The 17,792-nt window shown below is 37.7% G+C and overlaps 1 protein-coding gene and 1 pseudogene across 3 annotated transcripts in view; both read right to left on the minus strand.

The window, feature by feature from the left end:
- C6 (complement C6) overlaps positions 1 to 439 on the minus strand; it is a 61,738-nt gene extending 61,299 nt beyond the window's left edge. For all 3 annotated transcript variants that reach the window (XM_032415190.1, XM_032415192.1, XM_032415191.1), the window contains exon 1: positions 185 to 439. In XM_032415190.1, coding sequence (XP_032271081.1) covers positions 185 to 356 — 172 coding nt within the window. In that variant the 5' untranslated portion in view covers positions 357 to 439. The remainder of the gene's footprint in view (positions 1 to 184) is intronic.
- Positions 440 to 11,269: 10,830 nt separating this feature from the next.
- On the minus strand, positions 11,270 to 12,735 carry LOC116639077 (annotated as a pseudogene).
- Positions 12,736 to 17,792: the final 5,057 nt, after the last annotated feature.

Consider the following 17,792-nt stretch of genomic DNA (forward strand, 5'->3'; position numbering starts at 1 on the left):
AAGCGATTGTGTAGCTCTCTTGGACTCTAAAAATCAGTAATCCCACCGAACCACTGAAGATGGCTTTGTGAGCGTTTAGAGAATTCTAGTGTAGAGGGAAGTCCACCTCATGCTGATCTGTCACCTTCTGATGTACTTGCCTCACAGGAACCATCCATCTGTAAGGCAGTTCGGAGTAGCTTACCCGACAGTTCAGAGGATGGTCTCGTTTGCCTCCAGCTGCAGGTTCTTCCTTTCCATCTCCTTGTACATTTCTTCAGTCTCTTTATTTCATATTTTTTTCTTCTGCGCATGCCCCAGAGTCTCAAGAAATGATATTTACCTTTGCTAGGACAGGCTGGGGCGTCCAGGCACATGACTCATCTTTTGGTTAAAGGGTATGTTTGCTTTACTTTTTAACTCTAGTTTAACTCAGAAAAACTTGATCTCAACAAGGTAGTTCCCTGGAAGGATAGTTCTTTAAGAAACATGAACCTTTAGTTCTTTTGAGATTTAAGCAAAATAGTTATTTCTTATTTTAAAAGAAAGGCAAATAAATGGCTATAATCTGAGTTATGTATTTTCATGCACAAAAGGGTAAGTTTGTTGGAAACATGATCCACAACTTTGAAATATTAAGATTATGAATGAAATCATTATATCAGTCACCTTTAAACAGAGTCTTTGCTGCAAGTGGCTGAAAAAACAATAGGTCCCTCCTCACAATGAAAACGGTTTACATGGTAATCCAAACAAGCTTTCCCCTTCCTATTGCTAACTAACACACAGCCCTACCCCAGAGATCTAACAATGCCTAGAGTGTTGTCAAAATAAACACTCTGTGGAAACTCTGAATTTTGCAAATGATTACTTCAATCAGCAGTAACCCTGAAACTCTGAGTGAGATATTACACAGGGTCCTGAATTTTCAATGATTTTCCCATTGTAATAGGTATTGCTCTTGAAAAGAAAAGAAATCTCTGACTCCATTTTTAAAAAACCATATAGAATAAATTGCTTAAAATTGCCTTCCCCTTTAGGAATGTGTCCAGTTAATTAAAATATGTATTGATTTTTTTTTTTTTTGAGAGAGAGAGAAGGAGAAAGAGAGGGGGTGGGGGGCAGAGGGAGAGAGAGAGAGAATCTTAAGCAGGTTCTATGCCCAATGTGGGCCCTGAGATCATGATCTGAGCCAAAGTCAAGAGTCGGACACTTAACCGACTGAGCCACCCAAATGCCCCAAAAGATGTATTGATTCTTATTTTTTTCTGATTATAGAATATTTATTGAGGAAAATTTAGAAAATAAGGAAAAGTGTGAAGAGGAAGATTAAAATCATTTTTAATAACCAGACAAAAGTCACTCCAATATTTGGCATAAATACTCCCAGTCATATATATATGTATGTGTGTTGTCTCTCTATGTAAGTACATTCATGCACGAGAACATGCATACATATATAATTTTGTAAGTGATAGCACATATTTTTTAAAGATTTAAATGTACTGAAGAGATCACATTCCACAGTTTATAGAACCTTACCATCATTGGTCTGTGCAAGATCTTTTACTTATTTCATGATTTCCCCCCATGATCTTGTTTCTTTTCCCAGATTAGTTACCTGTGTTAATGTATTTGGTAGTGGTTCTTATATACGATTATTTAGATATATGTGTATCCTTCAAAAACACAAAGTCTTATTTTCCATGTATATTTTTGTATTTTATAGAAATGGTACTTAGCTAAAAGTTTTATTTGATTTCTTACTTTTTTCATTCAACATTATACTTAGGAGCCTCATTCAAGATAAATCCACTGGAGCATAGACATTCATTGTATCAACCACATTTTACTTATCCACTCTCTTAGTGCCTACTTTTGTTGACTTTGACTCTCTGCAACTATAAGCACAAGGTACTTTTCATTGTGAATCTGGGAGAAAATTCCTAGAAGCTCCCAGGTACTCTTCAGAAAAACTATACACATTAACACTCTTAGTAGTATAGTCCAAGAGAGCAAAAATAAATATTCCTCAAACAACTTATATTTTCACCATGTAGTGGGAAATGATTATCTGAGCAGGTCTAAAGATTCTTTGAAGTACAGTGGGGAGACCACTGCTCCAAGGTAACATGCTTTAACATGCATGGTAGTAACTTACCCAAGACCAGAGTAAGTCAGAACCAGAGTACAGGTACCCGGTGCATAGTCTTGTTTTTTTCTCCTGTGCTGTGTTGAGACTTGAACGATTGAGATTTCAGGCTAAGAAGGAAAACAGAGTGGTGTGCCGTAGACCTCTGTTGAAGACACTTTGGGAATGTGGTACAGGAGTTTCACCTTCAGTATCTGAGAAGATAGATAGAAGAAAAAAATATATGGTGACTGGGCAAGAAAATACACCATTTTAGCGTATACACTTCTTTTTCTAGTTGGTTCTTTGAGGCCCTAAAATTAAATACGTTTTTCCTATGGTCATGGTATTTGGAGCAAAGAGCAAATTCTAGCAGTCCTAACCTAGAGAGATAAAAGTCAGAAGCCAATAGGATGAGCCTAAGTAGGTTTGTTAAGTAACGTGGGCTATGAGGAGGACAGAGAAATGAGAAGGTCATGTGCCATGGTGCAGGAAGAACACAGGTGGTGAGAGTTAAATGTGGCATGGAGGAATTCTTGAGATGGAATGCAAATGTCTGTGATTCAAATCCTAGAACTGACCTGGCATCAACTGAGAAACTAGTATCTTTTCAATGATGTATATGGGTTCTCCATCTTGAGTCTCTATGGATGGCTAAATGACACATCCCACTCGAGGTCTTTTTCTAGAGCGGTGATTGGCAAACTACAGCCAGGGGGCAAATCTAGCTTGCTACCTGTTTTGCAAATAAAGTTTTATTGGAATAAAATCACACAATTAGTCATTGTCTGCAGCTCCTTTTGCACTACAACAGTAGAGTTGAGTTGTTGCAAAAGAGACTATATAGCCTGCAAAGCCTAAAGTATTTACTATGTGGCCCTTTACAGAAAAAAGTCTTCTGAACCCTGAAACCCAGAGGGAGAGATTTCTGGTCTGATCAATACAACAACAGTGTCCAATTGGCTTTGAGAAGTAGAAGTAGAAATAGTTTTCTTTTTTTTTAACTCATGAATGGGTGATTGTTCTAGCGCTACGAACTGGATGTGTGCAGTGACGCTCAGGTACGTCTCTGTGCGAGAATACGAGTGCTCTCTAAATGATACTTGGACGCATGCTGCTGAGAAACAAAGCATACTATGAAATTCGCCGGCCGAACTGTTTCAGCAACTGCAGGCCTTCTAAAGTGTTGGCTGGTGACACAGAATACCTTTTTCAATTAAATGCTCTATATCTGTATAAAGCAGAAAGTTGCTTGTGAGCTTAAATGTGTAGACTGACCAGCAGAAAAAGCCTCTATTGTAGAGGAACAGAAGAGTGTAGAGGAAATTAGAGCCAGGACATGGATAGTTAAAATGGAGTAATTATAATTTTTCCACAAGGAGAATATGTATTCTGTTAAAAATCTTTATTCCATTCTTAATGATGATAGATTCACAGCCAAATGATATTTTCTGCCAAGAAAATAACCCCAAAACATAAGATAATGAACAGTGGAAGCTGCTGACTATCTGAGGGCTTTTTCATATGCTAAGTATTCACATGCCAACTTATTGCATTACAGGAAAAATACTATAATTTCTCATTAGAGCCAAGGCTAATGACCCCATCTATTTTCCCGGCCCTTTCGAATGTACTTTGTCAGTCAATGTGTGAGTAGGTAAAGTAAAATTACAAATTGAATTATTTCAGTCAGAGAATCAGAGATCAAAACTCTCAAATGGAGGACAGAGAAGTTTGCTTTGGACCTCAGGCTACCACACTCCTTTTGTCTTTTCCTTTACTACTAAAATTATTTCAGGGATAGTCTAAATAGACTATATTTAATTTCTTAATGGCTATTCTTCATTAACATCACTCTTTGCAATCAGAGTTACAAATACAACAGCCTACACCAGTTGTTCTCTCAGTGACCACCAGGAACTTCCTAACTGTCAAACTGAAGGACCACCTGCTTCAATCTGCTATTGGCTTCTGGGATATCTTACGATACATGTTTTTCTCAGGAAATTCCTCTCTTTCTTCCTATGATTCTCTTCTTACTCCTCTCTGGAATTCTATCCTCAGCCTCTTTTCTTTCATCAGATTTTTCTGATGAAAGGGCTTATCCTTTACCTTTTTGTCGATTGCTTCCTAGCCCACCAGTCTCTGTACACCTGACCCTTGAATGACATGGGAATTAGGTGTGCGGATCTCCCATGCAGTCAAAAGTCCACGTATAACTTCTGAGTCCCTAAACTTAACTACTAAGAGCCTACTGTTGACTGGAAGCCTTACTGATAACACCAAAACTCAATGAACATGTATTTTGTATATGTATTATATACTGTATTCTTACAATGAAGTAAGCTAGAGAAAAAAATGTTATTAACAAAATCATAAGGAAGAGAAAGTACATTTACAGTACTGTACTGTAACAAATCCACATATAATGGACCCATGCAGTTCAAACCCATGCTGTTTAAGGGTTAACTATACTCACATGTTCACTAATAGTATCCAAATAGAACACCACATCATAGCAATGGCATCCTTTCGCCCCTACTTCCTGTATTCTACTAGATGCTAAATCCCGTGCTGTGCTCTCTGAAGTATCACTTGTCTATGCACTTTCATCTTTTCTATCTTTTCCCCATGTCTGTAGCTATAGCTCCACTTCTAGCCCCGAGGAACTCACAACTAGAAGATTCCTTCAGTGGCTTAAGTGGTGCTATCATTCCTCCTAAACTACTCTTCCTGGTTAGTCAGTCTAGAGCTCACCTCTCAGTGGCACAACTCTACTCAAAATGTCAATGCTGCTCTTTTCTGAAGACCACCGAATTAGGAACAGAGGCCTAATGCCTAATATTTGAAACCCTGAACAATTTGATTCCGTATTACCCCTTTAGACTTATTTTCTCTCCTTCCTTTTGCATACTCCATTAGCCAGTCAAATTGGACAATTTGCTCAAAATGGGCTATAGCATCTCCTGACATTGTTCTTCTTTCTTGAAACTTTTTCTTCCCCAATTTCGTATTCTGAAATATTGTGTATTATGTATCTGTTCTTCAAGGCCCATTCCAAATGTATTTCCTTCTTAAACCTTTCTGTATTTCATAAACACTTTCAATCTTATGATCAGAAACTACATGATTCCTCCATCCTTTAAGCTTACATAGCTCTTTTTTTACCTCTTGTATGGAAGGTATTATTGCCAGGCATTATGATAATTCGTTTGCTGTATTACCACCCACTCTCTCTTACTCTGTATGATATGTTCGAATTTCCTTAATAACAGGGCCTGAATAATATATTCAGTTTATAGCTGAGTAAAAAAGAAGTTAAATAAATTTTGATCGAATTGAGTTGTCTACACACAATGAATTTGCAAGAAAATTGCTGAATTTTACATTATGTCTATACATACATGCCCTTAGCTAAAATTCCACTATGCAGGTTCTCATTGATCTGGCTTAAGAGGCAACAATCTTTTTTATAGCAGAAGGCTTCAAAAATTGTTTTTACTTACATGCTTACTGACTTGTTGAGCAATGCATAATGATGATATTAAATGGAATAAACCCTTTGGCGATTCTTTGGAATGCAAGGAAAATGAACTGCTATTTAGACTCTTAATTGAAAACTGGCTTAATATAGATAGGAATAGAAATATAGTTTGAGATAAAACAAGTCAAACCTCTGCAAGTATTTTTGTGCCTCCTAGGGTTATAGAGAAATCTGGATTCAATTTTAATTCAGGGTTTTGGGGGAAAAGGCAAGGAAAAAAGGTGACTGAGGTCAAAGGAGTCTTGTCTGAACTCTTGAATTGGCTTCCCAGTTTGCTCTGTGACCTACAGCTGTCCCATGCATCTTGAACACTATTACCAAGTTTTCTGTCTTTATCTGTTCTGGCTGCTGAAACAAAAATGCCATGGACTGAGTGGCTATCAACAACAGAGATTTATTATTCACAGTTGTGGAGGCTGGGAAGTCCAAGGTCAGGGTGCTGACAGATGTGCAATCTGGTGAGGGCCCACTTCCTGGTTCGTAGATGGCCGTCTTCATGTTATAATTTCACATGGCAGAAGGAGCAAGAGAGCTTGCCCTTTTAAGGCACTAATCCCATTCATCGGGCTCCATTCTTACAGCCTAATCATCACCCAAATCCCCACCTCCAAATACCATCACACTGGGGATTAGGTTTCAACATATGAATTTGGGGGGATGTAAACATTCACTCTAAAGCTCCACCATGATGAAAATAACAATTTAGTATTTGGGTAGCATTTTATGGCTTGCAAAGCACTTCTCAGAGTGCCATAGGAGCAGTGATATCTATTCACCCATTCTGATCAATACATACATATTCTCCTAGCACCTGTTACACACCAGCCATTATGTTGGGACTTACAGAGAAAAAGATGAATAAGTTTGGTTAGTTTTTCAAGAAATTTAGTTAAAAGATATTAATAGTTGGATGGAAAAAACGAATATGAGAAGTACTGAAAATTATAAGGAGCTTATCCCAGAAATCATAACCTCTCTTGTGCATGCAACCACTTATTCTCTTTTCTTTAGCTCACATTTATTATAATTACCATTATCATTATTTAAAGCCTTTTGTTCACTCGTTCAGCAAAAATTTACTGTTAAGGCACTCTTCTAGGTGCTGGACAGGGAAAAAAATCCTGCCTTCATGGAATTTATAATCTATTGGGCAGAAGAGAGAGAAAACAAACTAAATGAGCAAACAATATAGGTTTTTTTAAGCAGCATTTCTTTAATATTTATTAAAATATTGTATTCTTCTAAAAATGCAGGTCCTTCTGTCCCTATGCTTTCTTAGAGGAAATCTGCCCAGCCCTGTCTCAGAAAATCTAATCCTGTAGGACTTGCTGCTGGTCTCATGATTCTGCCTCTTGGGCAAGGCTGATGGGCCAGGATGGGGCAGGAGTCAATTGGATTTTATGTGCCCAGGTTACCGATGGGAACTCCAGTGAGACATAATGTGAACCTTACTTCAGCCATATGCGAGGAGAAGCAGAGAACACCTCTCTGCAGGGGGACAGAAGAATGAAGTGGGGACTTGAAGAAGTGTGCCCAGAGAGTATAAATGTTGTCCCTGCTGAGGTTTAGCTACACTTCCTTCCCTTGAATTCCATAAGGTACACCTGCTCCCTTTCCGTAGCCCCTAGCAGCCATTTTTCTACTCTCTGCTTCTAAGAGTTTGACTTTTTCTTTTTACTCCACATAAGTGATACCATGCAGTATTTGTCTTTATCTGGCTTATTTCACTTAGCATAATGCCATCAAGTTTCATCCACGTTGTCACAAATGACAGGATTTCCTTCTTTCTCATGGCTGAATAATATTTCATCACACACACAGACAGACACCACTTTATTCATTTATCTGTTGATGGACACAGGTTGTTTCCATATGTTCGCTATTGTGAATAATGCTGCAAAGAATATGGGGGTGGAAATATCTCTTCAAGATTCTGTTTTCGTTTCCTTTGGATATATAACCAATAGTGGAATTACTGGATCATAGGGTAGTTCTGTTTTTAATTTTTTGAGGAAACTCCATGCTGTTCTCCACTCTTGTTTACATTCCCACCAACAGTGCATGAGGCCTCCCTCTTCTCCACATCTTTGCCAACACTTGCCATCTCTCATCTATTTGATAATAGCCATTCTGACAGGTGTGAGCTCATTGTGGTTTAGATTTGCATTTCCCTGATGTTGAGTGATGCTGAGCACCTTTTCATGTGTCTGTTGGCCATTTGTACAGCCCTCATTTTTATGCAGGTAAAGTATCATTAATAAAGGAGAACCTAAGTCTCTGGGTACATTAGCAATTAGCCAAGTTGATGCAACAAATAAATGGTAAAAGGGGAATTAGAGGTCTTCTGCTCTCCAGTGGAACTTGTTTCACTTTGTTTTTTATTAGCTTTCAGTACTCCCATGACACCCCAAACCATTCTGTTATACTTATTTTACTTTAATAGACTTGCTAATGTTTTGAGTGTCATCAGAAAAAAAGCCTTTTTATAAACTAGATCTAAAAAAAGAGCAAGGATCTAATAAGCATTCTTGGCAGTTTAATTTTAATATTTAAAATATTTTATTTTATTAATGTAATCTATTTATATTGTTTAAAAAAACAGGATTCAAAGTTTTAAGGCAGCAAAACAATGCTACTACTTTAGTCTTTCCTACTTCCTTGTCTTCTCTCCAGGACCAGTCACTTTCAAATTAGAGCTGGTTTGTTTTTCTTTTCTCTTCTTCTCTTTTTTTTTATCTTTGTATTTCTTCGTACTACTACCCATATAACTCCATTTATCCCAGTCCCAGGTCTCTTTGTTATAGTTTTCATGTAAACTCCATAATACACTGTTACAATTTTTGCTGTAAACTATGCATTCATAAGAGGGATAACATTGCCCTCAAGAGGATGAAAATTGATTGTTGGTGGGGGTGGTGAAAAATTCTTAGATATTACGATAGTCTGTAGCCCTGTAAAGGTTAACCCCACCCAATAGAACCTTATTCCTTAGAATTTAACTTCTCTCATTGGATTTTTTGGGAATCATGTAAGCAGCACTGACATCAAGTTTATGGAAGAGATACAGAATGTATACAAGATCAGTGCTAAAATCTATGGTGAGCAGGTGACTTCTTTTCTTTGTTTGCTCTGCCTTGAGGCATATTGCAAGAGGAGGCATAATCATGAGATGTTGTTTATGTGTGATCCTCAGTGTTTTTATGTGTGACTTAGGCCTTGAGAATGAAATAAAAATAGTTTATACTTTTTATTCAATTCTATAAGTTATTCAGTCTATTAAGTGCTGAAAAGAAAAAAATGTTGACAATATCCAAATGAATATCTAGCAGTTATTTAAAAGTTATTTTCTCATATCAAGCAAAAGCTAAAAGTTGAGTTCACTAAAAATAATTTTTAAGCAATTTAATTTTTAAACTATAGCTAACTCTTGAACAACATAGGTTTGAACTACATGAGTCCACTTATATGCAAATTTTTTTTTGATAAGTACAGTACAGTACTACAAATGTATTTTCTCTTCCTTATGATTTTCTTAATAACATTTCCTCTTCTCTAGTTTACTTTATTGTAAGAATACAGTATATAATACATATACAAAATATCTGTTAATCAAATATTTATGTTATTGGTAAGGTTTCTGGTCAATGATAGGCTACTAGTAGTTAATTTTAGGGGAATCAGAAGTTCTCCCTGGATTTTTTACTGTGCAGGGGGTCGACACCCTTGACCCTTGCACTGTTCAAGGCTCAACTGTAAATTACTTTAAAAAAAAAAAGTTTCAAAACCTCTTATTACTGTGTATTGTGTATGTTGCTAATTTGCATATTAATTTCATACATTATAATTTATAGAACTAACTTACATTAAAATTTACTGTGCAGTCACACAGTTATGAAGTTGTTACATGACACTAGCTTTTTTACTTTTAACTTTTTAACTTTTAAAAGTGTAGTCATTCTGAAACCTGCCTTGAGTAAAAAGAGTAAACTTTGTATTTTTTTCTTTTTATGTATAGAGTACAGATATGCATACAACATATAAGCAGGTATACCATATATCATGGGTATTAAAATTTGATTGCAGGAGATGAGTGATTCGGAAAAAAAAAAGTCAAAAAATTTTCTTAGGGAGTGATAATGAAAAAAAGGTTGTAAACCGGACTTAAACTGTCATACGCATTTCAAAGAAGTTAAAAGGAAAAAATAATTGCTTCTTTATGTATATCCACAATTTTATCATTTCTGATCTTCGATCTGTATGTAAGATTTGATTTTCCAGGCCTAGTGTTTCCTGCTGGAGAAGATGGGGAGGTGGTTGCTTGTCTTGAGTGAGGTAACCTCATCGATGCCTCCAAGTCCTTTGCCTCACAGGGTCCTGCAGGTTAAAAATGACTCTTTTAGTAATCACCCCATGTGCCCTTAAGCGTATAGCTTACTCTCTTCTAAGTCCAACACTATTCTTCCATCTGCTTTCTGTCTCCCAAAGTTATTGCAATATTATGTCTACTGACGTCTCTGTTCTTCTTGTCATTTTGGATTTACAACATTTTCTTTCTTTCGTGTTATAATGGAGATCAATGAAATAAGTTTATATGGCCAATTGCTATGTTCAGTAGAAATTCATGTAGCTTCCTAGGTGGGAATAAATATAATCTTTTAACCATATTCATTTAACCAGACACTTTCCCTATCCTCCTCCCCATCTTAAAAAATTTTAACATGCATAAATCCTTTTGAATTTCTTCTGTAAATTAAGTTTCCCAATCTGTTTTGATAACAGATATAAAGAATACAATTCATGAGACTGTGAGGGAAAGATTTGTATTCAGCTCGAAGCTGAACATGCCTGGGGGGTACTATTATGAGAAACAAATGCTACGGTTTTATGGTTTCTCCTAAAGCTGACATTTAGGGATTAACAGGTATTGTTACCCCACTGGGCACTGGGGAGATACATGTCAGAGGAGGCAGGAAAACAAAGAGGGTAGCAGAGAAGTAGTTACAAAACTGTGATGATTTCATTATTCTACAAGGACCAGATGGTTGAATGAAACTGTGCTTGAATAAAAGTGCTTTTTCTGCTCTTCTTTCCAGTGATGCTAGAGGAAATCAGTGGGGGACAACAATTACAAAATAGACTGGGTGGGTGAGCAATCCGATGCGGGACTCGATCCCGGGACTCCAGGATCATGACCCGAGCCGAAGGCAGTTGCTTAACCAACTGAGCCACCCAGGCGCCCCTTGATTTTTACTCTTAACTTTATAATTTTCTTTTCATTTAGTTTAGGTTTAATTTTTTTTAAATGTTTAATAAACTTATATCACTTGTCTTCAGCCTTTTCCCCCTTAACACATACATTTTAAAGTTTTTAAATTTCCCTTTAAACACTGATTTCACTTTATTTTATAAGATTTAATATGTTGCATTTCTTATTCAAATGAATATATTTTCTGATTTCTATTTTTATTATGTCTTTGATCCATAGATAATCTAGAAGTGTATTACTTAGTTTCCAAATATTTTATTATTATTTTTCCTATTAAAAATTTATTTTCTTATTTATGTTCAGAAACAAAGAAGTGACCTTGTCCACCCTCCCCCCCCCTCCCCCAGGGCCTCCTCCTGAAGGAAAAGGGAGGAAGGGTGTGTGTGGGCCGTGGCTGTTAGTATGAGGTCGAATGTGGGAGTTCTTTCTCCCTCCTTTCCCTACAGTCACTCCTCTTTTCAGAATCCCCCTCCAAAAAATATAGTTTGAACACAGCTTGCCACCCACTGGGGTATTGGGGAGGCACAGCTGGAGACAAAATGTAATGCCCACATTCAACAGGAGATGGATTCAGTGCATGTCTGGAGGTGACTAGCGAGGGAGGGAGGGAGGTTGGCTGAGGAGGCTGCTAAGTGGAAGGAGGGCAGAGAGGCTGGGATCCTCCCTTTCCCAGCACCCCCCCCACCCCCCTTCCTTGCAGCCCCCTTCTAGCATAACTGATCCTCACAGTCCTCGTCCTTTATCCCCTTCAGCCACAGTTGGCCAAAGTCCTCAAACACGATATCACCATCTGTGGCGTAGTTGGTGTACACAGGGGTGTCCGTTTTAGGAGCAGCTGTCCGGGGCCCAGGAACAGTGATATGGTCGTGGGGCTTGGGGTGCATAAGAACAAAAGGCAGCTCCACGGAGACATCCCCACCATGAGACACTACCAGCTTCACCTAGACCTTGTAGGACATCAGGATTCCCAGCACCTCCTTGTTGGCACCCTCCTTCACAATGGTGCTGGAAGCCAGGTTGGTGTCCTTGTGCTTGAGCTTCCCATTGAGGGCAAGACCATGCTTCTTCTGGTTGTCACTGAGCAGCAGGGTGAGTGTATACACCTTCAGAACAGGGAACTGGGTGATATTTGGTCATTTTTTTCTATCTGAGCCACAGGACACTTATACTGGGCAGCTGAAGAGGCAGATGTTGGCATGTTGTCTCACAGAGACTTTGATCTTCTTGACGGTCTGGGTGGAGGTGTTGGTGATGTGGACATTGACACTGAGGGGCTCCCCATGATAGTTCAGCTCCTTGTCCAGGGAAGTCTCAAGGTGCAGGGACTGGTCAGAAATGAAGCAGTGGGTGGTTTCTGCTGAAGGCTGGGGCCTGGTTTCTCTGGGGCAAATTTCACCTTTCAGATCACCAGATGCGTGAAGCTCTGTGGCTTTTCTCTTCTAGTGATTTGGCAGAGAAGGCTCGAATCTCAACGTCTGCTCCACAGGCCTACCCTGTGTCCTCTGGGCCTGGCTGCAGTGTGACGGAGCAGGGCAGATTCTGGGGTATTATTATATCCAGGTCCTCATGGCCATAGCGGAAAGTGTAGGTGAGGGTCGCAAACACTTTGCGGTCCTTTAAGTAGTCAGGGTCCACAAGCAACATGCCATCCACAGGGTCCACTTTGTCCTGGTGGTCTACAAAGTCCCACTTGCCAAAGTACACCTTGAGCTTGCAGTTAGGGCTCGAATTCTTGAAGACCCTAGTGCCTGTGTTCCCCTCATGGTGCACACGCCCGCTGCCCTGTCGGGTTGCGGCTGGCTGGCAGCCTCCCATCTTGTGGCCAGGTCCCTGCTCCTCCCCACACCACTGTGCATGTGCGCCCTCTGCTTCCAGCTATTTTAGAATACTTATGCATAGCTAAATTCCACTGCTGTTTGGGATTATATTTATATATCTCCATCCCTCTAAACCATTGAGACTTACATTATGGCTCAATATATGATTATTTGTATGGTAAATATTTCGCATGCCCTTGAAAATGTGTATGAAGAAGTTTTGTAGTCTTTTATCTATTTCAATTAGGCCAAATTTATTAAGAGTGTCCTTCCAATCTTCTATGTCTTTACTGATTTTTAGTTGCTTGTTCTATCAGTTACTGTTGAGAAGTGCATTAAAATCTTCCAAGGACATTACCCATTCCTTGAGTTCTGGCTATGTTCAGCATCCTCCTAGCCTTTGTCCCCACAGAGAACTGTGAAGTAGAAAAAAACCTCTGATCTGCTGGTTTTTGTTAGGACTCTGGCCCACAGCACTCATATATCAGAAAATTCCTTAAAAGGAAAAGTGGCAGAGAATTTCTCTTACTACGGTGGATTTTTCCTTTCTCGGGTTACTTTGTTGCTAAAGTATTTCTTGCCCTTATTATTCTTTTTAATTTCAGCATTTAGAGTTGCTTTTCTAGGAGGTTTGGTTTGACAGAAAGTACTGTGCCAGAGAGAGAATCAAAGTCACACATTCATAGTTTCTGATTGGTAAAGTAACATCTGTGTTTTGTAGAGATTTGGAAAGTCGGAAAAGTAAAAAGAGAAAATAAAAGATCTTCCAACATTTTCTCCTGGCTACTTCCTAGTCATCTTTCTGTTTTCTGACTCAATTAACTTCTTCAGAGTCTAATCAACCTTCATTTATATTCAATTAGATGCTATTCATAGCACCTTGGTTTTTTGTGTTTACACTTTTTTCACAATGTGTTATTATAGATTTATTTTTGTATTTATTTTATTAGCATTTGTCTCTTTCACTAGATTATTAGTTCTAGTGTGGCATGGACCATGTCTGCTACTCTCTGTAAACATAGTATCTATTATAGCCTATTTGATATTTATAAAATGTGCTTTTTGAGCAGTAATTTCTTTCTTGTATGTATATATGTGTGTATTTTCAATTAATATTCTATTATGCATATAATCTTTATATGCATTTTTCCATTTTCTGTGTTTTAAAAATTCATTTGACAACATATCATAAACATTTCTCCATATGAAGATTGTCTTCTAAGACTAGCTCAGTCACCAATTTGAAGTCTGGCATGTCAATTAACATTTCTAGGGCTCAGTTTCCTCATCTGTAAAATAAGGAAATGATAATTGCTCTACTCATTTGGAGAATTGTCAAAAGTAAATAAGCCCACAGATCTGCAGGAAATTACGGCATAAAAGATACTGAGCATGAAATGGTTAAGCAATGAGGGATTAAATTGTTGCTACCATTGTTGCTTGGTCGATTGTCTACAAAAAGACCACTGGGACCATCTATGATGTGACAGACCCATGTTCGCCTCAGATCTCTAAGGAAGATGTAATGCTTTCTCTTGACCACATAGACAGAGAAGCTCTTCACACGTGGAATGTTTACATCATGACAGAGGGATGAGTGTCGTAGAACAATTAGGTAAGAAAACAACATAGAGCTAAAACAAGATGCAGCTATTTCTATTACAGAAAAGTAGGCAATTAGCTTTTTGTAGAGCACTTTAGAGGGAGGCAAACATCTGCAGAAATGTAATAAACACTCAGTTGCTTCTAAGTAAGTGCATGAGCAAAAAGAAATAATTGCAGTTATTAATAAGGGATGAGAAGGGAAAAAAGCTCTCCTGTCTTAGAAGATTTGAAAGAAAATCACTGTGAGACAAATCCAGATGAGATCAGATCATTTTTTCTAGCTATGCTGGGTTATCAGCAGGTGATATGAGAACCTTATCAATGTATACTTTTCCAGTTTAGTTAATTCTTTCATTAAATTCATTTATTTTTCTCTTTTGGTTATCATTCACATAAGGCAGCATTATCGCTACTGAATATTGCTTCAATCGTTACCACAAATATTTCTGTTTTCTTGATAAAGTCTTGAGATTAAATGAAAACCTTCAAGTATTGCTGTATGTGATACCTGGATGAGTAGGCTCTGCCTAGCCGTTAGTCAAGGTTTTGGTAGCCAGAGTTTGCAAAACTAGGTGAACAGTATCACCTATGTAATGCTCTCTCTCAAGAATGATCCTTCCCAGGTAAACTTTGTATTATTTATTTTGAGGAATAAAGGTAAAAAAGAAAACACTGTGTAATTGCAAGGTATCAATATAGAAACACTCCAGAGTAATAGATTCCTTGTCTCCATAATAGAAATTCCACTTTCCCTTAATTTTCCCGGGGTGGGGGGGAATTTCAGTATTTTCCCAAGAGTGAAACTTTGTAATTCTAAGTTTCTTTTGTTTGGAAAATGTTGCATTACTCTGGAACTAGAATCATTTCATCAGAGAATTTGGCAATAAATATATCTCCCAAATGCTTGTTCTTTTAAATTCTATCTGGCAAAGTGGCCATTTAATCAACAGAGTAAGAAAATAGAGATTTAGTCTAGAGCTTAATTGGACTAGGACTGAGGTAGAAACTAGAAGAAGCTGAAAGATTCATTAGTCTGTGGTTTCTCCAATTTTATAAATGATTATTAGTGACTAATGAAGCAATCTTCTACCTCCTCCATACCATTTGTGGAAAAAGAAGCACAGAAAATCCTCTGCTTTGACATTGCTGTACTAAGGTGATTCCATTTGTTAAAGATGCCAAGTGAATACAATTACTCCTGTTCATTAATTACTAGTTAAATCAGCTTTATTACCATGAGAAACTTGGAAAGTTATGAGAACTCAAGAATGCCAAGGTAGTAAAATATAGAAGCACATTTGCAATTGTGAATTATTCAGAACTCAAGATAGACAATTTATTACTACTTGTTGCTGTAATAAATCCTCACTAATGGAACTGTATTAATTTGGAGTTTGGGATGATTTGGAGTCTTGGCTGAGATCTGTCCTTTTATTCATTACAAAGACAGGGTTTGGAAAGCAAGTTAGTAGTCAAGCAATAAGGACAATATGTATTTTTAAAATCTAGGCTCTCTGCTGCCCTTCTTTATTAATAAATAATAAATGCCATTATTACATTTTTTGGCCCAGTAAAAGAGGAAGATGCAAAAGCAGGTCTTGTCACACGTGACACAGTAGTAATAAAACCCTTAGACCACTGAAAAAAGGAGAAGAAGAGATGAAAAGTTTAAGGAAGTAATGGGCAAGAGATAGTCAGGAGTAGTGGTGTGCTGGTAAATGTTTAACAATTGTAGCATTTGTCAGTTTCTGTTGTGTAAATACTCACATTATGGACAATTTCAAGCTACGAATCTGATATTATTGGGTGCAGAGTTAGAAAGAGAAAATATACATAAGTAACTTCAAGGGTATAGGTATTAGTAAAGTCTATTTTATTAGTAAACTGCTAATAAAATTAGTAAAAATGTATTAAGATCATTAGGATGTGATGATTTGGAGTATTTATTACCTTTGTTTTTAATTAACTTAAATGCAAGTTAATATAATTTAATTTAAAATAAAGTCTGTGTTTAACAACTAGCTGGCAACCTTTCTGAACTTTCATGGGCTGGGATAAATAAGCTGGCTCGAGTACACCACTAAATCTTCTTACCACTCTCTCTCCCAGAGTTGGAAACCTAGGGGACAGCAAAACATATCCAAATAAATTGTGGGGAATCCAAAAATACTGGGCCTTGAACTCTGATGCCCTGGACTGAAAAGATTACAAAGCTTGCAGAGAAGCTCTGGATTCAGAATGGTGTCACAAACAATATGGCGGGTGAACAAGAAAGCAGCAATGTTGGAGGAAGTAAATGGGCTAGGGATAATTTTACCAGTTGTGGGAAGCCTATTTGTGGTCTCCACAGCTCTTGTGTGCCTAGAAAGAGTAAGAAGATATATTGATGGAACAGAAAAGGCCTTGAGTAAATGCTATGACAAGGAACACACATTTCATACTGGGTATCTGCATAAAGCCTTAAAAGACCAAATGGAAAGACTAGTTCAAAATGAATACCAGTGGTAGACGCTGAGCAAGTCAGTACGACAAAGCCCATCATGGCGGTAGCCAGCATGGTGTGAAATGACAGTCTGTGGATTAGAGGCCCTACCCCACCACCTCTATGAGTATGAAACACAGAAGGTAGAATAGAAATCCTATGACAGAGCAAAAGACAATATTGATAGGGAATTTAAATTTTGAACTGACTGAATGTTTACCTTGAACAATAATACTAATTTGGTAATTTAAGACGTTTTCCCTCAATCATTGAGTTAGAGGCAGAAAGGCAAGAAGAACTCACAGAAAACAAAGTTACATTTTTGAGGTACATCTGAGTTCTAGCAGGTAAATACCAGTTCCTCTGTAGTCAGCACACATGTGTAAGGAGAATGTTTCCTTACTTAAGAAATTTTTCAAAAACCTCTCCGTAATCTTAAAAAAGTCTTTCTATAATCTTTTATGTAAAATAATAATTTGTAAATTGTGTTTCATTCCCAAATACATTTCTAGCTAAGATTTTTTTTTCTGTTTCCTTTTTTTTTATTATGTTCAGCTAGCCAGCACACAGTACATCATTAGTTTTTGATGTAGTGTTCCACGATTCATTAGTTGCGTATAACACCCAGTGCTCATCCCCACATGTGCCCTCCTGAATACCCGTCTAGCTAAGATTTTATATCGTTTTTTTCTCATGTTTGCAAAAGCTTTCAGAAATCCCATGTTTATGTTTTCAGTCACCTCTAGAGCAGTGTGTCTAAAGCTTCCAGTTCTCCTGACTTACCACCTTGATGTCACCATTTATTTCTTCCTTTCCACAGACCCCTATGCCCAGTCAATCAACAGGCCCTTTCAATTCTGCCTCCATAGGCTTTCTTATATCTCTCTATTCCTTCTGATTCCTCCTGTCTTAAGTAGAATCCAGGCTCCTTTCCCCTCATATTTAAGTAACTGTGGTCGTCTCCTAGC

The sequence above is a fragment of the Phoca vitulina genome, unplaced genomic scaffold (genome assembly GCF_004348235.1).
Source record: "Phoca vitulina isolate PV1807 unplaced genomic scaffold, GSC_HSeal_1.0 scaffold17, whole genome shotgun sequence".
Classification (NCBI taxonomy): Eukaryota; Metazoa; Chordata; class Mammalia; order Carnivora; family Phocidae; genus Phoca; species Phoca vitulina.